The 22,269-nt window shown below is 40.5% G+C and overlaps 1 protein-coding gene across 1 annotated transcript in view; it reads left to right on the top strand.

The window, feature by feature from the left end:
• dapk1 (death-associated protein kinase 1) overlaps positions 1 to 22,269 on the top strand; it is a 179,956-nt gene that overhangs the window by 114,678 nt on the left and 43,009 nt on the right. Inside the window, exons 16-20 of the mRNA XM_055632928.1 lie at positions 1,302 to 1,499; positions 5,608 to 5,805; positions 8,036 to 8,134; positions 13,967 to 14,044; positions 21,512 to 21,734. Of these exons, the coding sequence (XP_055488903.1) occupies positions 1,302 to 1,499; positions 5,608 to 5,805; positions 8,036 to 8,134; positions 13,967 to 14,044; positions 21,512 to 21,734 (796 nt within the window). The remainder of the gene's footprint in view (positions 1 to 1,301; positions 1,500 to 5,607; positions 5,806 to 8,035; positions 8,135 to 13,966; positions 14,045 to 21,511; positions 21,735 to 22,269) is intronic.

The raw sequence follows: 22,269 nt of genomic DNA, 5'->3' as shown, positions 1-22,269 counted from the left end.
TATAAAATGAGACAGCATATCTGATTAATTGATGATGGAATACAAATATATAAAATAGAATGCAACGTTATATTTCGGACTGCATAGTTGGTGATTTATGCATGTATAGACTATATCAAGCAATCCTATTAAAGCACAGCCAGCAAATCTGCAGCACTTATGACCCCAAAATATGATGTGTCAAATGCAATTTCTCTCCAGTACTGATTCCAAGTTTTAAGAACACAGATTTATTGCATTGGTGGTTTAATTGAAGGGGCAATAAAGAAACATAAATGTTAGCAAAGACACTTGACATTTATGGACTGTGCACAATATAAAGCTGTGTATTTCATACTTTCAGATTCAAAATTCACAATTCTACCTTTCATTAAAAAAATGTCATGGCTTTCAAAGGCAAATTTACTATCTTAAAAAGTTTTCAGTGAAATATATGTTCAATAGGACTGAATGTTCTTGTTAGTTGCCTTTTCCTTTCCTCGTTTGCTTGTGCTGAGCTATGTACCTGTCGGATTAACTAATTGGTATGGAATCTCTAGATAGCAGTCAGCAGGTTTTTAACCTTCAGATCACAAAACTCCAAAGTGCAGTTCTCTCCTATTCAATTTTTGCTTTGTCAAGAGCTGACAAATAGAGATAGGAAGGAAAGACATACATTTCCTTGATCCATATCAGTTTTAAAAATTGACTTTGCTTCGTTTTTAAACAGTGGCCCTTAGTTCTAGATTCACTCAAGTGTAATCTTCTCCAAACCCACCCTTTCAAGATATTATATGACCTTGTATCTTATTTTTCTGAAGCACAACTCGCCAAGTTTACATTCAATTTCAATGAGCAAAATGATTCACACATTCTATTCTACCATACCCAGTTAGTTTAATTATAAAAATTGTTATAATGGTCATAAGACTAATTCAGCATTTTCAAAATTTATACTTTATACATCACTTTAAAATGTTAGAAATGGATATCCGGAGGTTTCTCCTCACAAAAAGCCATCAACCCAGTCAATGGATCTTCAAGCAAAAACCTGATCATTCAACAGATAGGTGTGGCAAAAAGGAAAAATTTACAGTGGGTTAACTGCGGGCTTCTGACTGCCCATCTGTGTCAACGTCTAAATGTTGGTTTCTTTTTTAAATACAGAAAACACACAATTTATGGGCGTAAGAATTGTCAAATGCATGATATGATTCCAGACCAAAGAGAGCTCGGTTTGAGTCTCTGATTTGATTGCAGTTGTACCTCATGTATTCACTATTAATAACATTTTAACTCCACTGAATTTTTCTTTGCACCAGGAACAAGAAACCCCTTTGCACTGTGCCGCGTGGCATGGCTACTATGCTGTGGCCAAATCACTCTGTGAAGCTGGCTGTGATGTTCACATTAAAAATAAAGAAAGAGAGACTCCCCTCTTGACTGCAGCTGCAAGAGGCTATGTGGATATCGTGGAATGTTTGATGGAACATTGTGCAGATATGGATGCAATTGACACGGTCAGTTTTGAGCACTAGTTGATTAGTGTTTGATTATATCACTTCATAATGTTGCCAATCCTGAGAAGATGATTGATTATCCCATCCATACTGTGGGTAGTGTGTTATCCTTTGAGCTTTAGTGCTAGCCATAGAACCATTTGATTAGATTCTTAATTACATGTCATTTTTAGTTTAGTTTAGAGATACAGCGCAGAAACAGGTCTTTTGGCCCACCGAGTCCGCACCGACCAGTGATCCCCGCACACTAACACTGTCCTACGCATACTAGGGACAATTTACATTGATTGACAAGCCAATTAACCTATAAACCTGTACGTCTTTGGAATGTGGGAGGAAACCGAAGATTTCAGGGAACGGTACAAACTCATTACAGTCATTGTTATTTTAGAAGTAAACCCTCTGACGATGACAACACATTTTATTACGCCAATCTATTGTTCCAATACTTATGTTCTTTGTTTGGTCTTGCAATGGTGATATTACTGCATTGCATGTGCTCTTGACACATAGAGCACATGGTTTATCAATGAGTCACTTCTCCTTTTGAAAAACATTTTGTGGGAACAAACAGGATATCAGTCTGAAGAAGGGTATCGGTCCGAAACGTTGCCTATTTTCTTTGCTCCATAGATGCTGCCTCACCCGCTGTGTTTCTCCAGCATTTTTGCCTACCTTGTGGGAACAAACCCTTTCTTCCCAGATTGCGTTTACGGATTAGTTCCTGCAATAATGCTGGTGTCTAAGAAGATGAACACTTCCTTTAAGGACACTTGTTGAGTTGACATCATTAGAGCCCAACAACTATGTACAGGCATTTCACATTCATGTCATTGAACTGACTCTCATCCTGGAAGCGACTGTGTAAAACACAAAATAAGTTCTGCTGGGAAGAGATGGGCAGGGTTGGGAGTGGTGCATGATTGTCAAATTCACCCAATCTCCGAGTGAATAATTGCTATTGTGAGAACACATTTTAATTATAGTCTTTGCTGATATTGCCAAACATCTGTGCAAAAATCTGTGCACAATGAGTGAGTTAGCCAGATTTTCAGGAAATGGAGCAAACAAGTGAAACCCTAATGAAAGTAGGTCTGAAGAAGGTCAACTTAAAACGTCATGTCCTTTCCCCTCAATAAATGAAGCCTGGCCTGAATTCCTTCAGCACTCTTTGTTGCACCAGATTCCAATGCCCACAGTCTATTGTGTTCTTATAAAAGTTGGATTTTTTAAAAAGTTGGCCCTAACCACATTTTAACATTTCTGCAGATGCGTGCACATACATACACCCACACACGTACATGCACACAAGACGCGAGTGGGATAAAGCTTGACAAGTGAAAGGTGGAACAGGTGAGGGGCGGAAATCTGATTGTATCAGATTAGAAAATAAGTGGATGACTAAAAATCTAAAGGAGGGATACGGGGAAAGGAAAGGAGGGGAATAAGAGGGAGATGTGGGTGGGAGTGGAGGAAATGCTACCCAAGCAGAATGTGAGGTACTGTTCTTCCAGTTTGCACGTGGCTTCACTCTGCTGAAGGAAGAGGTTAAGGGGAGAAAAATTACAGGAATAGGAAGGGGTTAACGTAATTAGCGACCATTTTACAGTATATATTTCCATCAAGGTGGCAACAAGTGGACTGGATTTTGAAGGATTTTGGTACGTATGCCTTCATCGGTCAGGTATCAAGTACATTTTAGGACATTATACAACAGTTGTACAAGACATTGGTAAGACTACATTTAGAGTACTATAGAGTACATTTAGAGTACTAAATACAATTCTGGTGGCCTTGCTGTAGGAAGGATATCATTAATCTGGAAAAGATGCAATCTTTCAGCTGCTATGTTCAGGACCATCTTGGGACCATGAAATGACCAACATCACCAAGTGTATTACCCAAGATAATTGTTTGAGAGTCAGAATTGGGTTGGGATGATGTCGCCCACCATTCGCTTTTAAATTTTAGATAATCTAATTCTTTCTTGTATAAGAGTTACCTTTCTGTCATCACATAATGGACAGTAATTAGCCCAAGCCTGCTTCTAGCTAATGAATTGGAACATATGCCACGCAGGGCTAATTTCTGTTGAGTTAAGAGTCATTTGAAAATTTAATGCATCAGCTTTTGACTAGGAATTGCAAAGAATTCTAGGTGGAAAAAGCCTGTCTCCTATGTTGAAAAAGCCAGTCACGGTGGCGCAGCGGTAGAGTTGCTGCCTTACAGCGAATGCAGCGCCGGAGACCCTGGTTAGATCCCGTCTACGGGTGCTGTCTGTACGGAGTTTGTACATTCTCCCCGTGACCTGCATGGGTTTTCTCCCAGATCTTCGGTTTCCTCCCACACTCCAAAGACATATAGGTTTGTAGGTTAATTGGTTTGGTAAATGGAAAAATTGTCTCTAGTGGGATAGTGTTAATGTGCCGGGATCGCTGGTCAGCAGGGACCCGTTGGGCCGAAGGGCCTGTTTCCGTGCTGTATCTCTAAACTAAACTAAACTATCATACTATAGAAATAAAAAAATTGACAAAATATGTATTTTATTTTATTTATTTTTTTTAATTTTATTTTTATTAGAAGTACAGTAAATTACAATAATACACATCAGATATATCTTATTACATTTGTTGTGCCACTTCGTTTTTCAAGCTTTAAAAAAGATAGAAATAAAAGAAGTAAGGAAAGTGAGCAAGAATCGTGAAGGTGCAGGAAAGTGTTGGGAAAAGAAAGCCCCTTAGGGAAGAAGTTAGAGAAGGAAGTAAAGAAAGGAAATAAGACCCTAGAAAGAAAAGGAAAAAAAAAGGAAAAACAATCGCTCTATTGTAACACAAAACTCTGCAAAAAAGGATATTACAACCGTGTTTTAAAAAAAAATATATATATTTTATACCCTCGGTTACCAGATCCTGGTACCATTTATATTTTAAATTACTATTGCACCTTATGCTTGTAATAGTTCCATAAATGCAGACCACGTCTTTTGGAAGTGGTCTGCTTTGCCTGCTAGGAGGAGTCTCATCTCTTCCAAGTATAGTGTTTCGAACATGTTTGAAATCCACATTTTTATTGTTGGTATTGGAGCATTTTTCCAAAATTTGAGTATAAGCTTTAAAGAATGGGTATTAAAGAATATTGATGAACAGAAAGATCGCTGGGTTCAAATCCATAGTTTCCTGAAAGTGGCAATACAGGTAGTTAGGCTAGTGAAGAGGTGTAGCATGCTTGCTTTGATAAGTTAGGGCATAGAATATAAGGGTCTCGACCCAAAATGTCACCCATTCCTTCTCTCCAGAGACGCTGCCTGTCCCACTGAATGACCAACATTTTGTGTCTATCTTCGGTCTAAACCTGCATCTGCAGTTCCTTCCTGCACATAGAATATAAAAGTTGGGAGGGTTGTGTTACAACTTTCCAGAATACCAGTTAGAGCCCACTTGGAATATTGTTTGCATTCTAGGCACACCACAAGAATGGTGTGATAGCAGAGAGGAGATTCACTAGGATGTTGTTTAGAATGGAGGCCTTCGATTCTAGGGAGGGATTAGATAGGCTGCAGTTGCTTTCCCTGCACCGAAGGGAATCGATAGGCGACCTATTGGAAGGGTATAAAATTATAAGAGGCGCAGGTACTGTAAAGCAGGGGTTCCCGATGTTTTTGTCCCGTTTACCCCTGGCAACTTTAATAGCACATAACAATGTTATTTCACTTATTTATGAACAACTAATGATGAACAGATACCAGTATACCAGAACCAAACACATTCAGTTAATGAGAAAAAACATGTACAAATCCAGAATCAACAAATTTACCCGGTGGGGGTAAATTTACCCCAGGTTGGGAACCCTTGCTGTAAAGGTAGTCTTTTTTTTTTTTTTTTGAAAAATGTTTATTCACAGCATCCAATGCCCGTTTTGGTTTTCGCTGAGAAAACAGGAAAATGGGCACCATGAATTTGGCCATTAGATGTCTGGGCAGATTGGCTGTAAACTATCTCACTGCCAAATTAGTACACGGAGTCCATTTCACAGCTGTTTAGAAAGACAAGCATCAATAGCCACTTTGTGTTATGTTCCAGAAATGTTAAATGGCTTAATTTATTTTCAGGATGGTCATACAGCTCTGCACCTTGCAGTACGAAGATGTCAAATAGAGGTGGTGAAGTACCTGCTAGCTCAAGGATGCTTTGTGGACGTACAAGATCTGCATGGTAATTCGGCTGTGCACATAGCCTGTAAAGATGGCAACTTAGCTATTGTTATGGCTCTTTGTGATGCAAACTGCAACCTTGGTATAACGAACAAGGTAATGCCATTATTAATAAATATTATTGTTTTTGTTGTCATGATTTGTTTTGTATTTGAATTTCTTAAGCTTACATTATATTAGTAATAAAGGTTCAATGGATATTTATTGTCACTTATGCAATTAAACATTACATGGTGTAATTCATTTTGCATATAATGCCAGCGCGATCATGTTTGGTGCCATTTCATCAAGTTCAAAGAGTCCCAGCCTGGCCAAATGCTGCTCCAGCACTGTAGTCCGTGTCCAGTCCACGTGCTCAGCCTCTTGGATCAGTGTCCAATCCAGCCGAGCCCCAGACTGTTGCAGGGCCTCCACTGTCGAGGCAGTGATCTGAATCCGCCGCTGGTCTGCTTACTGGCCTTCCGGCCGACGACTTCTCCCCTGGGCGGGCTAGCAGGACCTCCCGGTATATTCCCAGTCCGCAGCGCGGGTCCACCATCCGCCATGGGCGAACTGGGCCTTCCGGGCAAGTCCCCGGTCCCCGAGTCAGCCGACGGGACGGGTCCTCGGGATACTCCCGCCGCACGCACGGCTCCTGGGAAAACTGTTATTGCTAATGATGAGTGAAGTAGCCATTGGATTAAAAACTATGATGGAGTTAGGTCCATCTGGAGGATCCGGTATTGCCTCCTCCCTTCCCCAACGTTCAGCCATGTTGTTCAAAAACACAATAGGTTCATTATGTATGGAGATCCGACTGAGCTTGAGCTTGCACTGCCATCTGGCTACCCACTCTGTGGTGTGTTAGACATCTGTCCATTATCCAGCATTGGATGAGCAGTAATTTTCTCCAAATGATGACATCATCTTTCATCCCCACAACTATAAATTCAAGTTCAAGTGAGTTTATTGTCATGTGTCCCAGATAGGACAATGACATTCTTGCTTTGCTTCAGCACACAGAACATAGTAGGCATTTACTACAAAACAGATCAGTGTGTCATTCACTTCATTCCATTCCATTCACTTTCCACCAACTCTACCCTTCCCTTTAATTGAATCGGGTTTGCTGCAGTTTTGTGGTCACATCTTTACATATTTTTAACATTGCCCAACTACATCCTTATGTCGTCTTAATATTTGTGTAGTATATTTGTATAGAGATACAGCGTGGAAACAGGCCCTTCAGCTCACACGAGTCTGCGCCAACCATTAACGCTATCCTACACACACTAGGGACAATATTACATTTATAGCGAGTCAATCAACCTACAAACCCGTACATCTTTGGAATGTGGGAGGAAACTGGAGCTCCCGGAGAAAACCCATACAGGTCACGGGGAGAAAGTACAAGCTCCATACAAACAGCGCCCATAGTCGGGATCGAACCTGGGTCTCCAGCGCTGAAAGCGCTGTGAGGCAGCAACTACCACTGCGCTATTGTGCTGGCCCTTGCGCCACCGTGCCACCCAATTCTTGTGCATCCCCAATTTTTTTGCACTGCCACTGGTGATTACTGCCTTGAACTCTTCCTCCTGGTATACCCCTTTTATCTCTGTCTCCTTCTCCACCACCAACCTTCCCCAATGTCCGTTATGTGGTTCAGTGAAATTCTTTGATAACCCTTATGTCTTTGGACAATTTTACTGCAAATTGAGCAGTGAAAGTAATAAAACTAAAAAATAATTTCATTCCCTGTAAACTTCACGGACACGAAGCACCTGCAGCAATTTTGGAGGTTTTAGTGCATCACCCATCATAAGTAGGTTAATTTACAAACGTTGAATAAGGTTTCGTCATCATCTCTGTGATATGAGTGTTTCAAACCCTGATCAAATTTGGCTACCCAGCAAAGCCCACTAACGTTTTGGTGCATGTACTTTGAGGTTCTGTGTTCAACTTTTTTGTAACAATGATTCCTGCGGATGCGACAGATACATGTTATGTGTTTTTGTCAGTATGCTAAAGTGAGTGCTAAAGCCAATCGTCAGTGCAGAACTGTGGGATCATGGGGATCACCTCCGCCAACCTCTCCATGTGCATTAAGGCTTATGTAAGTGTCAGCCCTACTTCCTGCCTGAGGGTCACAGATCAACAAAAGCTTTTCACTGTGCCTTGGTACACGTGACAATAAACTATACTCAACTCAACTGAAACCAAATCTTTTGTGATCTCATGAGAGCTGGACCAGCAAGTAGAGTGTTTCCTTATCCAGAAAACATTGTTCAATTGTAGATGTTGTCACTTTGTCCTTTCATGCATTATTGATGCTTGTTTCTCAATACAGTATGGAAGAACACCTTTGCACCTAGCTGCCAATGCAGGAAGTATGGATGTTGTCCGCCACCTCTGCCTTGCTGGTGTCAACGTGGAAGCTGTTAGCTTGGTAAGTTGATCGGATGATCGTTTTTCTTGAAGCTCTAGTAATTCTAATTAATTGTGTTAGCTTTTAGCAGTCTCAGCTCAAATCAAAGAAATGTGCTTAAAATTAGTGAGGTCAGGGTGATGTTTGAATTATCTTCAATGTTAACTATGTATTTCCTGAATTGACTCCACTGAAGGAAGAAACCAAGAATTTAGCCTGCCTTAATTTTGTACAGATAGAGCAAGCTAATTTGAACTTCGGTCTCTCCTTTCAATTAAAAACTATGCATGCAGGTCACACAAAGGTTGTGCGTTATCCTAATGTTTTTGAATCAACAGGTACATGGATGCAAGTTATAATCATCCTGATTTTCTTTTTCTCTCCTTTGCTCCTTTTTTCTACTCAAAGTGGCAAATCGTGGGAACGAGTTCAGAAGCAGGATTCTGTAATATCGCTCATTGCCACTTCACTAAGTACATAATAGGGCCAGTACATTGTCTATGTCAAATTCCTTGCTCTCTTTTGGTAGTGAACAGGACTACGGGACTTGGCTATTTTTGTTTGTTTGTTTCAGGGTAACTAGGGATGATGAGTTCCCTGATAGATCAGACAATTCAACAAAGCTGGAGATTTTGAGCTACAATTGTCACTGTAACGGATTTACTGTTTTATTGTCATCCATTATGTTTGTATTGTGATGAAGAGTGCTGCATGATCCACAAAGCCCTTTGTATATGATGTGTGGATGCCAGGATGGATTATGTGTAAGAAAGAACTGCAGCTGCTGGTTTAAATCGAAGGTAGACACAAAATGCTGGAGTAACTCAGCGAGTGAGGCAGCAGAGAGTGAGGAGGGTGAGGAGAGAAGGATTGGGTGACGTTTGGGTCGAGACCCTTCTTCAGACTGGTGTCAGGGGAGGGGAGGGACAAAGATCCTCACCCGCTGAGTTACTCCAGCATTTTGTATCTACCCAGGATGGATTATGCTGTGTTCAAAATATTATCCCAGTTCTTGCGCAAATTATATTGGGATTATAAATCTTTGATGTAGTTAAATGGTAATTACAAATAATGTTCTCATTTTAATCTTTGTTTCTCAAAGGCATTTCTTAAGCTCTTGTAATAATGCAAACTCATTGTTTCCCTTGAAAGCAAATAATATTGATTTTAAAAGTCTGATTTAAAACAGAAATAAATGAATATAGCTGATCAGGATCATCGCTGGAATCACAAAGAAAGCTTATATTTTCGATGAGCCTAATTTAACATAAACTGCACATTGCTCGCCACAAAATCTGTCACATCTTTTAATTATTTCCAGCACTGACCTTTTTTTTTATCATAAAGATGTCTTTGCATATATTACGTGAGACTGTTAATTGTGTGCTGAGACTTAAAGCACTTTTATTTTTCATCATTTGACGCAGAACAGTTTTTTCAGGTGCAAGTGACGTTGCAAATAATTATCAGCATCAGTCGACAAAGATAAATGAGGTATTGATGTTTCTGGCGTGCAACTCGCCTTCAGGACTGCAGAATTTAGGAAGATTTGAAAGATTAAAAAAGATAGCAGAGAAGTGGGAGATAAAAAGGTTGAAGTACCTGCCAGCCACTTTACAGAACGTTACAAATTCAGGAGTGAAATTAAGGTTATGAAAAGGTGTGAAAATAACATTGGAAAGTGAAGCAACATAGGAAAGGCACAAGCAATGAAAAACGTGTGAAAATAGATTATAAAGATGGTAAAAACAAAATTCAGTCCAAACCGAACAGATCAGTGAGTACCCTGGCAGAAAACGTCAGTGTTATGTTACTGATGTAAATAGAGCAGAGCGTGAAATTCCCAGGTTCATTTCCCACTTTCTATGAGAGGAGCTGATGTCAGCTAGCTGGTAATGAGGTGTCGAATTGGTGTGACCTCCTGGGATGACAAAGGACAAATAAAACGTTCTCAGCAGGTCCACCAGCATTTTACGAGCCAGCAAAAGACCATTATTTTCCCTCCTCCCCCGCACCGTTCCCATTCGACCTTGGATAAGATCATGGCTGACCTTTCAGCACAGAGATCCTTTCCTGCAGTATTGGATAAAGTAATCCCAAATTTCACTACCTGGGAAGAAGTTTTGTCTTCCCTCTGTCCTGAACAGGTGACCCCCTTATTCTGAGACATTGACCCCTGAATTCAGACGCCTCAGGCATTGGGGTCATCATATTTGCACCCACCTCATCAAGTCAATAAGAATGACACAAAATGCTGCAGTAACTCAGCAGGTCAGGCAGCGTCTCAGCAGAAAAATAAATGGTGACGTTTTGGGTCGGAACCCTTGTTCTGACTGAAAGTAGTGTGGGGGGTGGGGGCAATGGATATAGTAGCTGAGGTTGGAGGTGAAAGTAAACCTCTGCCTCACCTGAAAGAACTGTCAGGGGTCCCTGGATGGAGTGGAGGGAGGAGATATGGGGACAGGTGTTGCAACTCCTGCAGTTGTTGGGGAAAGTCCTTGGTTTGGGTGGGAAGGGATGAGTGATCCATGAAGTTGGTCTCTGCCAGAAATAAGGGGTGGAGATAGAAAGATGAGGTTAGTGGGGGGGATCCCGTTGGAGGTGACAAAAATGTCGGAGGATGATATGCTGTATGTGATGGCTGAAGGGATGAAAGGTGAGGACTGGGGGGGATTCTGTCCCTGTTGTGACTCAGAGGAGGAGCAAGAGCTGAACTATTGGATACAGAGGAGACACGTGTGAAGGCCTCATCTATGACGGAAAGGGGATCCAACGTTACCTAAAGAATGAGGGCATCAGATGGCCTAGTGTGGAACACCTCATCTTGGGAGCAGATGCGGCCATAAGAATGTTGGTCATTTTAATTAAATAATTCCTCATTCTTCAAAACTCATCAGAATTTAAACTCAATCTGTTTATTCACGCTCTGTATATCAGACCCAGCAATCAGGATGGTGAATGTTCACTGCCTTCCCTCTTATGTGAGGATATCTTTCCCTAGGTAGCGAGATTCCTAGTCTGGGATTCTCTGTATCCCGTAGTTCCACTCTTGCTCCCTCTCCCTCTCGTCAACATTCCAAATGCTGTGTCTGTTCTTTGAGTAAAGCATCCCTAATCGTATACTTAATTCCCCTCTCACAGCCATGCTCAACATATCATTTGCCACCTTGATTATTTGCTATCCCTAACTATGGGCATGCCACCCTGAATTCCGGTTACATTTATTTTGTCAACTAGAATATCAAAGTAGGACATTTACCATTAATTTGTGGTGTGGCTGGAAGACTAGGGACGCTAGGAACGTGTTTCTAGCTTCAGGTTCCTGGGAGTCAACATCTCCGATGACCTCTCTTGGACCCACAATACCTCTACTCTGATCAAGAAGGCTCATCAGCGTCTCTTCTTCCTGAGGAGACTGAAGAAGGTCCATCTGTCTCCTCAGATCCTGGTGAACTTCTACCGCTGCACCATCGAGAGCATCCTTACCAACTGCATCACAGTATGGTATGGCAACTGCTCTGTCTCCGACCGGAAGGCACTGCAGAGGGTGGTGAAAATTGCCCAACGCATCACCGGTTCCACGCTCCCCTCCATTGAGTCTGTCCAAAGCAAGCTCTGTCTGCGGAGGGCGCTCAGCATCGCCAAGGACTGCTCTCACCCCAACCATGGACTGTTTACCCTCCTACCATCCGGGAGGCGCTACAGGTCTCTCCGTTGCCGGACCAGCAGGTCGAGGAACAGCTTCTTTCCGGCGGCTGTCACTCTACTAAACAACGTACCTCGGTGACTGCCAATCACCCCCCCCCCCGGACACTTATTATTTATTTTTTATTCAAATCGTTTGCTATGTCGCTCTTCAAGGGAGATGCTAAATGCATTTCGTTGTCTCTGTACTGTACACTGACAATGACAATTAAAATTGAATCTGAATCTGAATCTGAAGACACGTCTCCACTTAGAAAATTCAGTTTAGGTTACGTCCTGCATTAAAATTTGTAGAAATCAGATGTTTGTTCATCTTTAATTTGAAGAGCAAATAACAATCACCTGTAGATTATGCAGTATGGTTAAATTGTTAAAATCTTAATTGCAGATTTTGCTCCTCATTAGATTTTGTCCTGCTTTAGCCTCTTCATTTTACATTTCTCCAGCCAAAAGCCAGCGACTGAACATCAGAAGCAGTATAATCAAATGTGAAGCTCTATGAGCAAAGATGTGTTTGGGTGGTGAGGAGGGAGGGTATGATGTGCATGTTACATTTCTAACTTCTAGCAAAAATATCTGTTTATTAGATCATTGCAGCTGCTAAACTACTCATTGACAGTCTTTTTAAGTGAAACAATTGCTGAGCACAGCAGAGCTTTGAAATGGAGCTAATTATTTTTTAGTGATTAAATGTACAGTTAAGTACATGTTCCCATGATGGCTGTATGGGAATATAGTTTGTTGAGCCTGCTGCAAGTCATAGTGTTCTTGCAAAACAATTAGCAGGATGTATGGTTCAGAGATTGCTCGTGTGATGATTCCAATTAAAGTGTCAAGAGGCTCCTTGAGCCACCCAAGTGATATTAAGACTGAACGCATAGGGCGAGGGGAGCCAAATGTTGGTTTTGTAATTAACTACCACTTTACACTGGGGTTGCTCCCTTATCTGGAAATTGTTTGAAATCCTAAAACAACCAATTATGTCCACAGAGCAGAAATATTTGGTGTGGAACTTACAGCCTGTACATTAGAAGGTCCAGTTTCAAACTCTGGTAAGCATAGAATTGAGCAGAATGCAAATCTTCTGGGTATAATTTTTGAGCATCAGCCAGCCTTGTAACGTGTTCTCTGTACAGAATGACACCTTAAGGGCCTGTCCCACTTGGGCGTCATTTGCATCTCACGCAGGTGGCGCGCAAAGATTTTGCGAATCCCAAAATCCTGGGGCGCCGCGCGCGACCGCACGTCGCTGCCTACGTCACCGCGCACCATGTGTGCGTAATGTACGGCATGCGCGCGTCGTGACGCGTAAATGATGTTGCGTAAATGACGCGCAAATGACGCCCGGGTGGGTCAGGCCCTTTAGAGTCCTGAAACTGTATCCCAACAGAATGTAGGCAGATTAAATTGTTAGACACATAGCACATGAATTTTAACGCAAACAAATGTGAAATGGAGGTGCCTTGAAGGAAAGAGAAAAGTGATGCTAACAATGAAGTGGTGCAAGAGAGAATGGGATTGTGAGGGTTTGCAGGGCTTTGGGGAAGACCATGTGAGGGGGAGTAATTGGCTCATCACAAACATCAGTACTTGTGCAATGGTCAAATCTGTACTGTATGATTTGGGAGGTTTTGGGTGTGTGGTGGGGGGGGGGGGGCATATGAGTGAGAGTAGGTGTTTTCTTTTTAAAATGTTGGCCATATCATTTGTTTGTTAGAACTGTACCAAATGATTTAAAAGTGACTTTGAAACCTAACAAAACCTTTCATGCACCATCACCAGTATTCCAGCTAAAAATGCTATTATTCCTGTTAATTAGTAATGTGGGGAGATATTTTGTGAAGTATTTTTTCTTTGTTTTCAACAGGCATGTACTTAGATTATGCATTCACGCTGAAATGCTATGTTTAAATGTGGTAAGAGCAGGAACTAATTGCTATGCAGTCAATGCAGTAAATCTGGTTCATTTCAAAATATGTGAAAATAAATTGCTAAGCAGCTCTTGGCTCAGTCTGGTTGCACAGCTTGGCATCTTTCATATTCCAACCCAAAAGTGTGAATGTAAAATTCACAGATTGCAGAGCGACTTTACACGGGTTAAATATGAAATTAAGTGAAATCATGCTAATTGGATTGATTGCTTAACAGGATGGAAGAACTGCCGAAGATCTCGCAAAAGCTGAACAACATGAACAAGTTGCCAACTTGCTTGCCAGGCTTAAAAAGGTAACCTGTGAGAATGAGCCGAGGGTATTCACCACGGGCATGTGTTAGTACACCTTTCAAAGACCATGTGGCAGCTTGTATTGACTTTTTCCACAGTGATATCTCCGTAAACAGGTTCCTATGAAATGTTCAGGCAATTAAGCTAGAAGTTCGTTGAAAAGTAAACAGTGCGTCCTTGTGGCTATATACAGGGGGATTGTATTATAACTTTATGAGTTAGCAGACCTTCAGATGTGACCTCAGGAGAAGCAGTGAAGTCCTGAGCCAAACAGTAATGTAAATGGCACCAGGTTTATGCTGCCAGCTCCGTGCTCTTTTAGTTCTCAGACCCTTTCTGGCATTAAGTAGATTGCAGCTATTACCTCGCATATTTATACACTTAGTTTCACATTCATTGATTTAACTTCCCTGAGGAAAAAAAGCAAAGATAGATGGAATGGCAATTTGGTTTCTCATATGCTACCACCATAGTCAATTGCAAGAGATAGATGTAGAAACAAGGAACTGCGGATGCTGATTGACCAAAGAAAGGCAAAAATGCTGGAGTAACATAGGGGGCCAGGCGGCATCACTGGAGAACATGGATTGGTGACTTATTGTCTTTGACTCTGACATGGGGAGTGCAGGAGATATGGTTTTTTTTTGCCTTCCTTCACAGCGAGGAGAAGATGCGCTGTGAAGGATGTTTGTGTAAATTGTGTTGTGTCTTGGGTCGTTTTCGTTTTGTATGTATGACTGCAGAAACGACATTTCGTTTGGACCTCAACGGGATCCAAACGACAAATAAATTGTATTGTATTGTATTGGGGCGAGACCCTTCTTAAGACCCTGATCTCAACCTGAAAGGTACCTATCCGTGTTCTCCAGTGATGCTGCCTGACCTGCTGAGTTATTCCAACATTGTCTTTCAATAATCAACTGCAAATTTGGATTCCAATCATCACAAATTTGTCCAAAATAGGTCGTCCAATTAGCCAGCAAATATTTTTCATTGGAAAATGTTCAGGAAATGAATATTTATGATTTTAACTCTGTTTTCCTAAATGTCATAATTGTTCAAACAATAATCAGACTAAAGTGTCAGAATTAACCAATAAAACACCACAGCGTAATATTTACTCGATAATAATAATAAGCCTTTATTGTCATTGTACTTAGAAACACAACAAAATTAGAGCTACTTCTGATCAGTACAACCAAAACAAGTTAAAACAAGATAAAAACGCATCCAATACGTTATTTAACTGCTTAAAATAGTATATACATTATATTTATCACACCTAGGTAGAACATTGCACTGCAAGAATATTACACTTTAAAAATTAATAAATACTTTTAAAAGATTTAAAAAAAAGAAATATTAGCTGAGTGGTCTGTTTTATAGTGGAATAGATTACAGCATCTCTCATGTCATGTGGATATTTGAGGAATTTAGAGTTCTGATGGCCCAGTGAAATAAACTGTTCTTGAGTCTGTTTGTCTGGCTTTTGACACACCTGTACCGCCTACCAGAGGACAGGAGGTTGAACAGGAACTGTCCAGGATGGGAGGGGTCTTTGTTATTTTCCTGGCTCTGCAGAGGCACCGAGAGCTAGAGATGTCTTCCAGGGAAGGCAGAGGGTAGCCGATGATTTTCTGGGCAGTTGTGATCACTCTCTGCAGGGTTCTCCTGTCTACTGAGAGTGAACAAAACTGCAGGATGACATTGCAGGATTATATTTCAAAGTGGTTTACATAAATGTTGGAGTAATATGAATCATCATGCCTGCCTCTAGGCAATGTGCTATGTGCTTCCTTAATTGCCATTAGTTGCCCACTGTGCATTTGCTAGATTATCTTATCAAGTGATAAGAACTGTTGCTGGCCAAATGCCCACCAAGAAAACTACACAGGTTTATTTGGTTACTGCGTGGCAGTGCACAAGGTGAGTTTTCCAAGCTTCATAAAATCATTCAATTATTTATTTTGCTAAAATGCAATAATGATGCATACTTGACTGAATAATTCTTCCTCTCCCTTTCTCATGTGGGACTTTGTTCTGCCAATGTAGAAGCAATTAATATAGAAAGATTTGACTGCAGTATCTGTAATTGCGACTACTGTAACTAAAACAAAGGCTGCATTAGGATAGGATCCTAGTAGGAAATGTCCTTCTATTCTATTGGAAATTAACTGTAATTTCAAGTTGGATTGAGCACCTTTCCCAATAAAATGAACCAGAGATACCACTCAGATGGAGCATCCTTCTTCATTTTGTCATCACCATTATTGGGAGGTATGTTGCATTTCAAACCATGAAGTGCTTCTCTACCACAATTTGCACAAAGCTATCGATTGATGTCGCAGGTAAAATTTACAGTACAAGGAAATCTACGAGCTTTTCAGACTGCCTTGTGATACATGGTACATCAAAATCACAAGGCATCTGAGAGAAGGGGACGTGAAGAGGATAAACATAAGGTGGACTAGTTAGAAAAGGGGGAGACAGAGATTAACATGAGCTGGTCTGACATACCAGTAAGATAATGACCCACATTATACAAACATCCCAAGTAAAGAATTTGCACAACCAAGCAATTCAGAAATTCCTGGTACTTTCAGAAATTGGGAATGGGTTTGAAGGGGTGGGACCTCCAAGTGAGTGAGGCTGAAATCAATTTGAATTGCTTGAGATGTGATGGATTGCCAGATGAAGACAAGGACAATTATGGGCATGCACGTGTGCACACACACGTAAGTACACGTATGCAGGTTAAGTCTGCAGCAAAGCTTGGTTCCCTGCCATTGGGCCAAAGACCCATTCTGTGCTAGTTGGTGTGCAACACCATCCTGCATTAAAATAATTTGTGCAAAGGCATTTTCCTCTTGCAAATGTAGAAGCAAGAAGCAGGATTATCCCCCAATCCAGAGAAGATAATAATTGTATTGTAAACAAACTCACCAGTGTTATTATTAGTCACCTAGATACAAGATAAAGTTTGGTTTTAGTCCATAATTTCAAATAAATAACAGAAGCATTTTTTAAAAATTGTAATTATTTTAAGTGACCAGATCATTCATTTGATTTATTGTTGGCATACAAGAGACTTTTGGATAGACGTGTGGCTATGCAAAAAATGGAGGGATATGAATTAATGGTAGGCAGATTAGAGTTGGTCTTGGCATCATGTTTGGCACAGACATTATAGGCCAAGGGTCTTGTTCTTGTGCCACACTGGTTCATGTGCTGTGTTGTCACGTGTACCAAGGTACCGTGAAAATTGTTTTGCTGCCATCCCGACAAAAGCGATCCCTGCTAAGTACATCAAGGTAGTGCAGAAGTAAAAAAGAAACTGAATGTTGAATTACAGTGACAGAGTAAGTGCAGTTTAAAAAGTGCAAGGGCCAGAACTAGGTAGATTGGAAGATCAGAAATTCATCCTTGTCTTGTGATAGGTCTGTTCAATAGTCTTCTAACAACAAGAATCTGTTCTTGAATGTGGAATTACATGCTTTCATGCTTTTTTACCTTCTGCCTGACGTAAGAGGAAAGAAGAGAGCATGACCGCGGTACTGTGGTCCTTGTTTATGTTGGCTGCTTTTCCAAGACAGTATAAAGGTAGATGGGGAGTCAATATGGGGAGGAGACTGGTTTGCATGAAACACCGGGCTGTGTCCACAAGTTGAAATTTCTTGTGGTCTTGGGCAGAGCAGATGCCGTGCCAAACTGTGATGCATCCAAATGGAATGTTATCTTTGATCAGTGGAGATATGCTAAATTTCCGTGGAATTCCGAGCAACGAGAGGTGTTGATGTGCTTTCTTGTCAATAGCATTAATGTGGTTGGACCAGGGCAAGCTGTTTTATATATATTATGAAGCAACTTTTTTTCCTATTTTGTCTTTGGCTCACATTGCAGCTGGATAAATCCATATTAGTCTATAGTATGAATTGTGCCATACTAAAGGAAATTACCCACGTGGGCAATATTTTGTAATAGCTGAATGACCACTCAAAACAGTTTGCAGTTAGTCAAATTAGCAATGTTACAAAATTTTGAGATTTTAATAATCAAGTCTGCAATTTATCTCATCAGATAAAGCATAAAAAGAAGTTTAATTTGACACCTAATTCACTTTCATATCTTCAGTATTAAAAAAGTTATGGCCATTTTCATACTCGGAAATTAGCATCTTGTTCCCTATTGCTTTTTCATTGACAACACAAAAGCTGTGATCGAGGACAGTCAAAAGTCCATAACTTTCTTAAAAATTAAGGGAACTGAATGAAATGTTCAGTTATTATAGATTAAAGCATTCTGAAAGCAATATAAACATCTTACTTGGATGACCTGAAATTAAAGCATATAATAAGTTAATTACCTAATTGTAGTTAATTACAAAATTGACCGTTGTGACGGAAATAGTAATAAACACCCAGACTGCCCTGAAAATTCAAAAATGTGATATTCTCAAGATCAGAACTTTAATATTATTGTATTATATGCTGTAGTTCCGTAACAGATAGGTAAATTAATTACAATTTCTAGCAATAGACCAAGTCTTTATGGAGAAGATCAGTTGCTAGCTGGTACATTGGCATATCATAATCAGTAGCATCATCATACTCCTCAGATTGTAACCAATAAGCAACTCTGTACACCTTGTTTTTCCTCAACTTTTCAATTTTGGCATTGTAAACTGCAAGCTTTTGCTCTTCAAACCACACATGACATGCCTTTCTGCCCCCTACTTTCCCATTAACAATGTCCTGTAGATTCGATTTCTTAAGAAAAGGATATATTTTTTAAATAGCCTAAGTATCCAAATAACAAAGTCATCCCATATTGTATTGTATTGTATTCGCACAAGAATTCACAATATAACATGATTTTTAAATCTCACTGTCATTCATTTATATCACAGATGGAAGGAATTTAATGTTTAATTCCCATAAATTAATCTAGAAACATCCACCCAAAATATAATCAAATTATTGTTTTTTGCACAATACATGTGACTCAAACTGTTGTGAATATTTAGTTTAAAAATAATGATCATGGAGAGAGAGAATAACACAAAATATAGACAATTTAGACGGCTTATCTAAAAAAAAGGGGTATTTTAATCATCTTGCTTCAGACGTTGCGTTTGCGGTGAATTTGAACCCCATATCGGCAGGAAAAACACTGCCGGTTCGTATGGGGCCAAAATCACATTTTTGCAACGTAAAATTAGATTAATGGCCCTGTCCCACGGTGCGAGTCCACCCACGAGTGATCCCGAGTTTAAAACAAATCAAACTCATGGTCATCACGTAGAATTAACATAGCGGAAACGCCGGAACGCGTAACACTAACGGCAGGTACTCGGGGAAATGTGTTCCTCATGAAAATCTTTCAACATGATGAAAGGTTTCCACGAGTCAAATTCAAACATAGATCATGAGTTAAACGCTTTTTGAAACCATGCTTGCATGTAGTGGATGGAACAGTGTTATACTTCCTAGATGCAAATACACCCAATATAAACTCTACCACTAGAGGGAGTTCATTCTCTCTTCTGACCACAAGTGGGCCGATTTGCATCAAAAGTCTGAGTATTTAATGTCCAGTGCATACCAATTGCTGGAAGAGATTCTCACGGAATATGATATGAATCAGGAGTTCCTGTGAGGTGTACAGAGAATAGAGAATCAAAGTCCCACCAATGTGCGCAGGTGAAGTAAAATATTCCGCAACGCCCATTTTGAAGAACTGCAAGTGCTTTGGCTTTGAAACAAATTAATTGGCCAAATTTTCTAATGGCTATTTGTGGGACTATAGTAAAATAGCTGGAGTAGCTGCCTACACTACAGAACCACAGTGCCCATTGTTTAAAATCATTTGACTAGCGATGTTACAATACTTACCTTCAGCAGCGCTGCAGTTCTGCCACTGGCTGTGTGCGCGACTTTGACGCCTTTGAGGGGCGGGGGGGGGGGGGGATTAAAATGCCGTTTTGTACTGCCTATCGGAGGCGGACATCCTCGGGCTGCTAAGCTGCTGGAGAAAAATCCATCCGCCTCCCGTTCGTGCTATATTTTTTTTTAAAAATAAATCGCTGGACAATTTAATATTTGGATTAAAATAAAAAGCGACTTCGAACGCCCTCAACGCGTACAATGTGATAGATTGCAAGAAGAGAACGAAACAAAGTGTAAGTCGTATATTTTACATATAATCTTGCTTCTTGGGATGGGTTTAAACCTTTGTCTCACAGTGCGAGTCCAATATTATCTCACGGTACGAATCCAAATATTAAATTGTCCAGCGATTTAAAAAAAAAAAAAAAAGTTTTTTTTAATATAGCGGGAACGGGAGGCGGATGGATTTTTCTCCAGCAGCTTAGCAGCCTGAGGATGTCTGCCTCCAATAGGCAGTACAAAACGGCATTTTAATCCCCCCCGCCCCTCAAAGGCGCCAAAGTCGCGCACACAGCCAGTGGCAGAACTGCAGCGCCACTGAAGGTAAGTATTGTAACATCGCTAGTCAAATGATTTTAAACAATGGGCACTGTGGTTCTGTAGTGTAGGCAGCTACTCCAGCTATTTTACTACAGTCCCACAAATAGCCATTAGAAAATTTGGCCAATTAATTTGTTTCAAGGCCAAAGCACTTGCAGTTCTTCAAAATGGGCGTTGCGGAATATTTTACTTCACCTGCGCACATTGGTGGGACTTTGATTCTCTATTCTCTGTACACCTCACAGGAACTCCTGATTCATATCATCTTCCGTGAGAATCTCTTCCAGCAATTGGTATGCACTGGACGTTAAATACTCAGACTTTTGATGCAAATCGGCCCACTTGTGGTCAGAAGAGAGCATGAACTCCCTCTAGTGGTAGAGTTTATATTGGGTGTATTTACATCTGGGAAATGGAACACTGTTCCACTCACTATGTGCAAGCATGGTTTCAAAAAGCGTTTAACTCATGATCTATATTTGGAGTTTTCTTAGTTTGCTAGCTTTGCTATTTCTACCACCCCATTGCTATTTCAACAGTGTTATTGACTTTCTTTACATGATGCATACCAGAATCTAAAATGAACAGTTGAGCCAGTTATTAAAATCGCTTTGTTGCAGCCTCCCTCTGAACCTTCGGAATGTTGTAGTCGGCAGGTCAGTACTCTGCATATCTGCATATCGCCAACTTGGACAATTTTACATTTTTATCAAGCCAATTAATCAAGCCAATGAACCTACAAATCTGTACGTCTTTGGAGTGTGGGAGGAAACCGAAAATCTCGGAGAAAACCCACGGGGAGAATGTACAAACTCCATACAGACAGCACCCGTAGTCGGGATCTCACCCCAGGTGTCAGGCGCTGCATTTTGCTGTAAGGCAGCAACTATTCTGCTGCGCCACCGTGACTGTCTCTGATATCTTTCTCCCACCCCTGTGAAGATTTTCAATGGATCTTTATTAATTGTGTTCCTTTTGCTCTAGGATGCACACAGAGGAATCTTCATTCAGCAGCTGAGGCCGTCTCAGAATTCTCAGGTCCGAATAAAACTAAAGCTGTTTGGACATTCAGGTTCAGGAAAATCAGCACTGGTAGAGTCTCTTAAATGTGGGCTTCTGCGAAGTTTCTTCAGGAGACGCAGACCAAGGTTATCATCCACTAACTCAACTCGTTATCCTCCTTCCCCTTCTTCATCAAAATCAACAGGTATCTTTAACCAACTGAAACCATAATCTGAAGGTTGATATTGCAACAATGATTTTCCTAGCAGTAAAGGCACAATCTGCCTCACTTTAGCATTCTCATTTTGAAATAATAACTTATTAAAGGAACTGCTTTGAAATGTATTATATGACAAGTCAAAAATGTCTATTGATACAAGGAACTGTGATGCTGGTTTACCAAAAAAAAGACACAATTTGTTGGAGTAACTCAGCAGGTAAGACAACATCACTGGAGAACATCGTTAGGTGACGTTTTGGGTCGGGTCCCTTCTTCAGCCAGATGATAAATATAGTCCTATTTCAGTTTTTTTTATTCCTCTAATAATCCAAGGAAGGCTGTGGCATTTTGTAGCTAAGCATTTAAGATTAGTGTCTTATAATGCTTGATGCTAATTGAGCTTTCACATTTCGACTTTGTGAACTCCATACGGATTTAACCATTCAATTAACTTGTGATTTTCTTGGTTTCCTCCATATTGCATGAGTGGTTTCCCATTTCCAAAGTCCACCACCCTCCA

Source organism: Leucoraja erinacea, chromosome 3 (genome assembly GCF_028641065.1).
Source record: "Leucoraja erinacea ecotype New England chromosome 3, Leri_hhj_1, whole genome shotgun sequence".
NCBI classification, from domain to species: domain Eukaryota; kingdom Metazoa; phylum Chordata; class Chondrichthyes; order Rajiformes; family Rajidae; genus Leucoraja; species Leucoraja erinaceus.
This window is presented reverse-complemented; position numbering and strand designations above follow the sequence as displayed.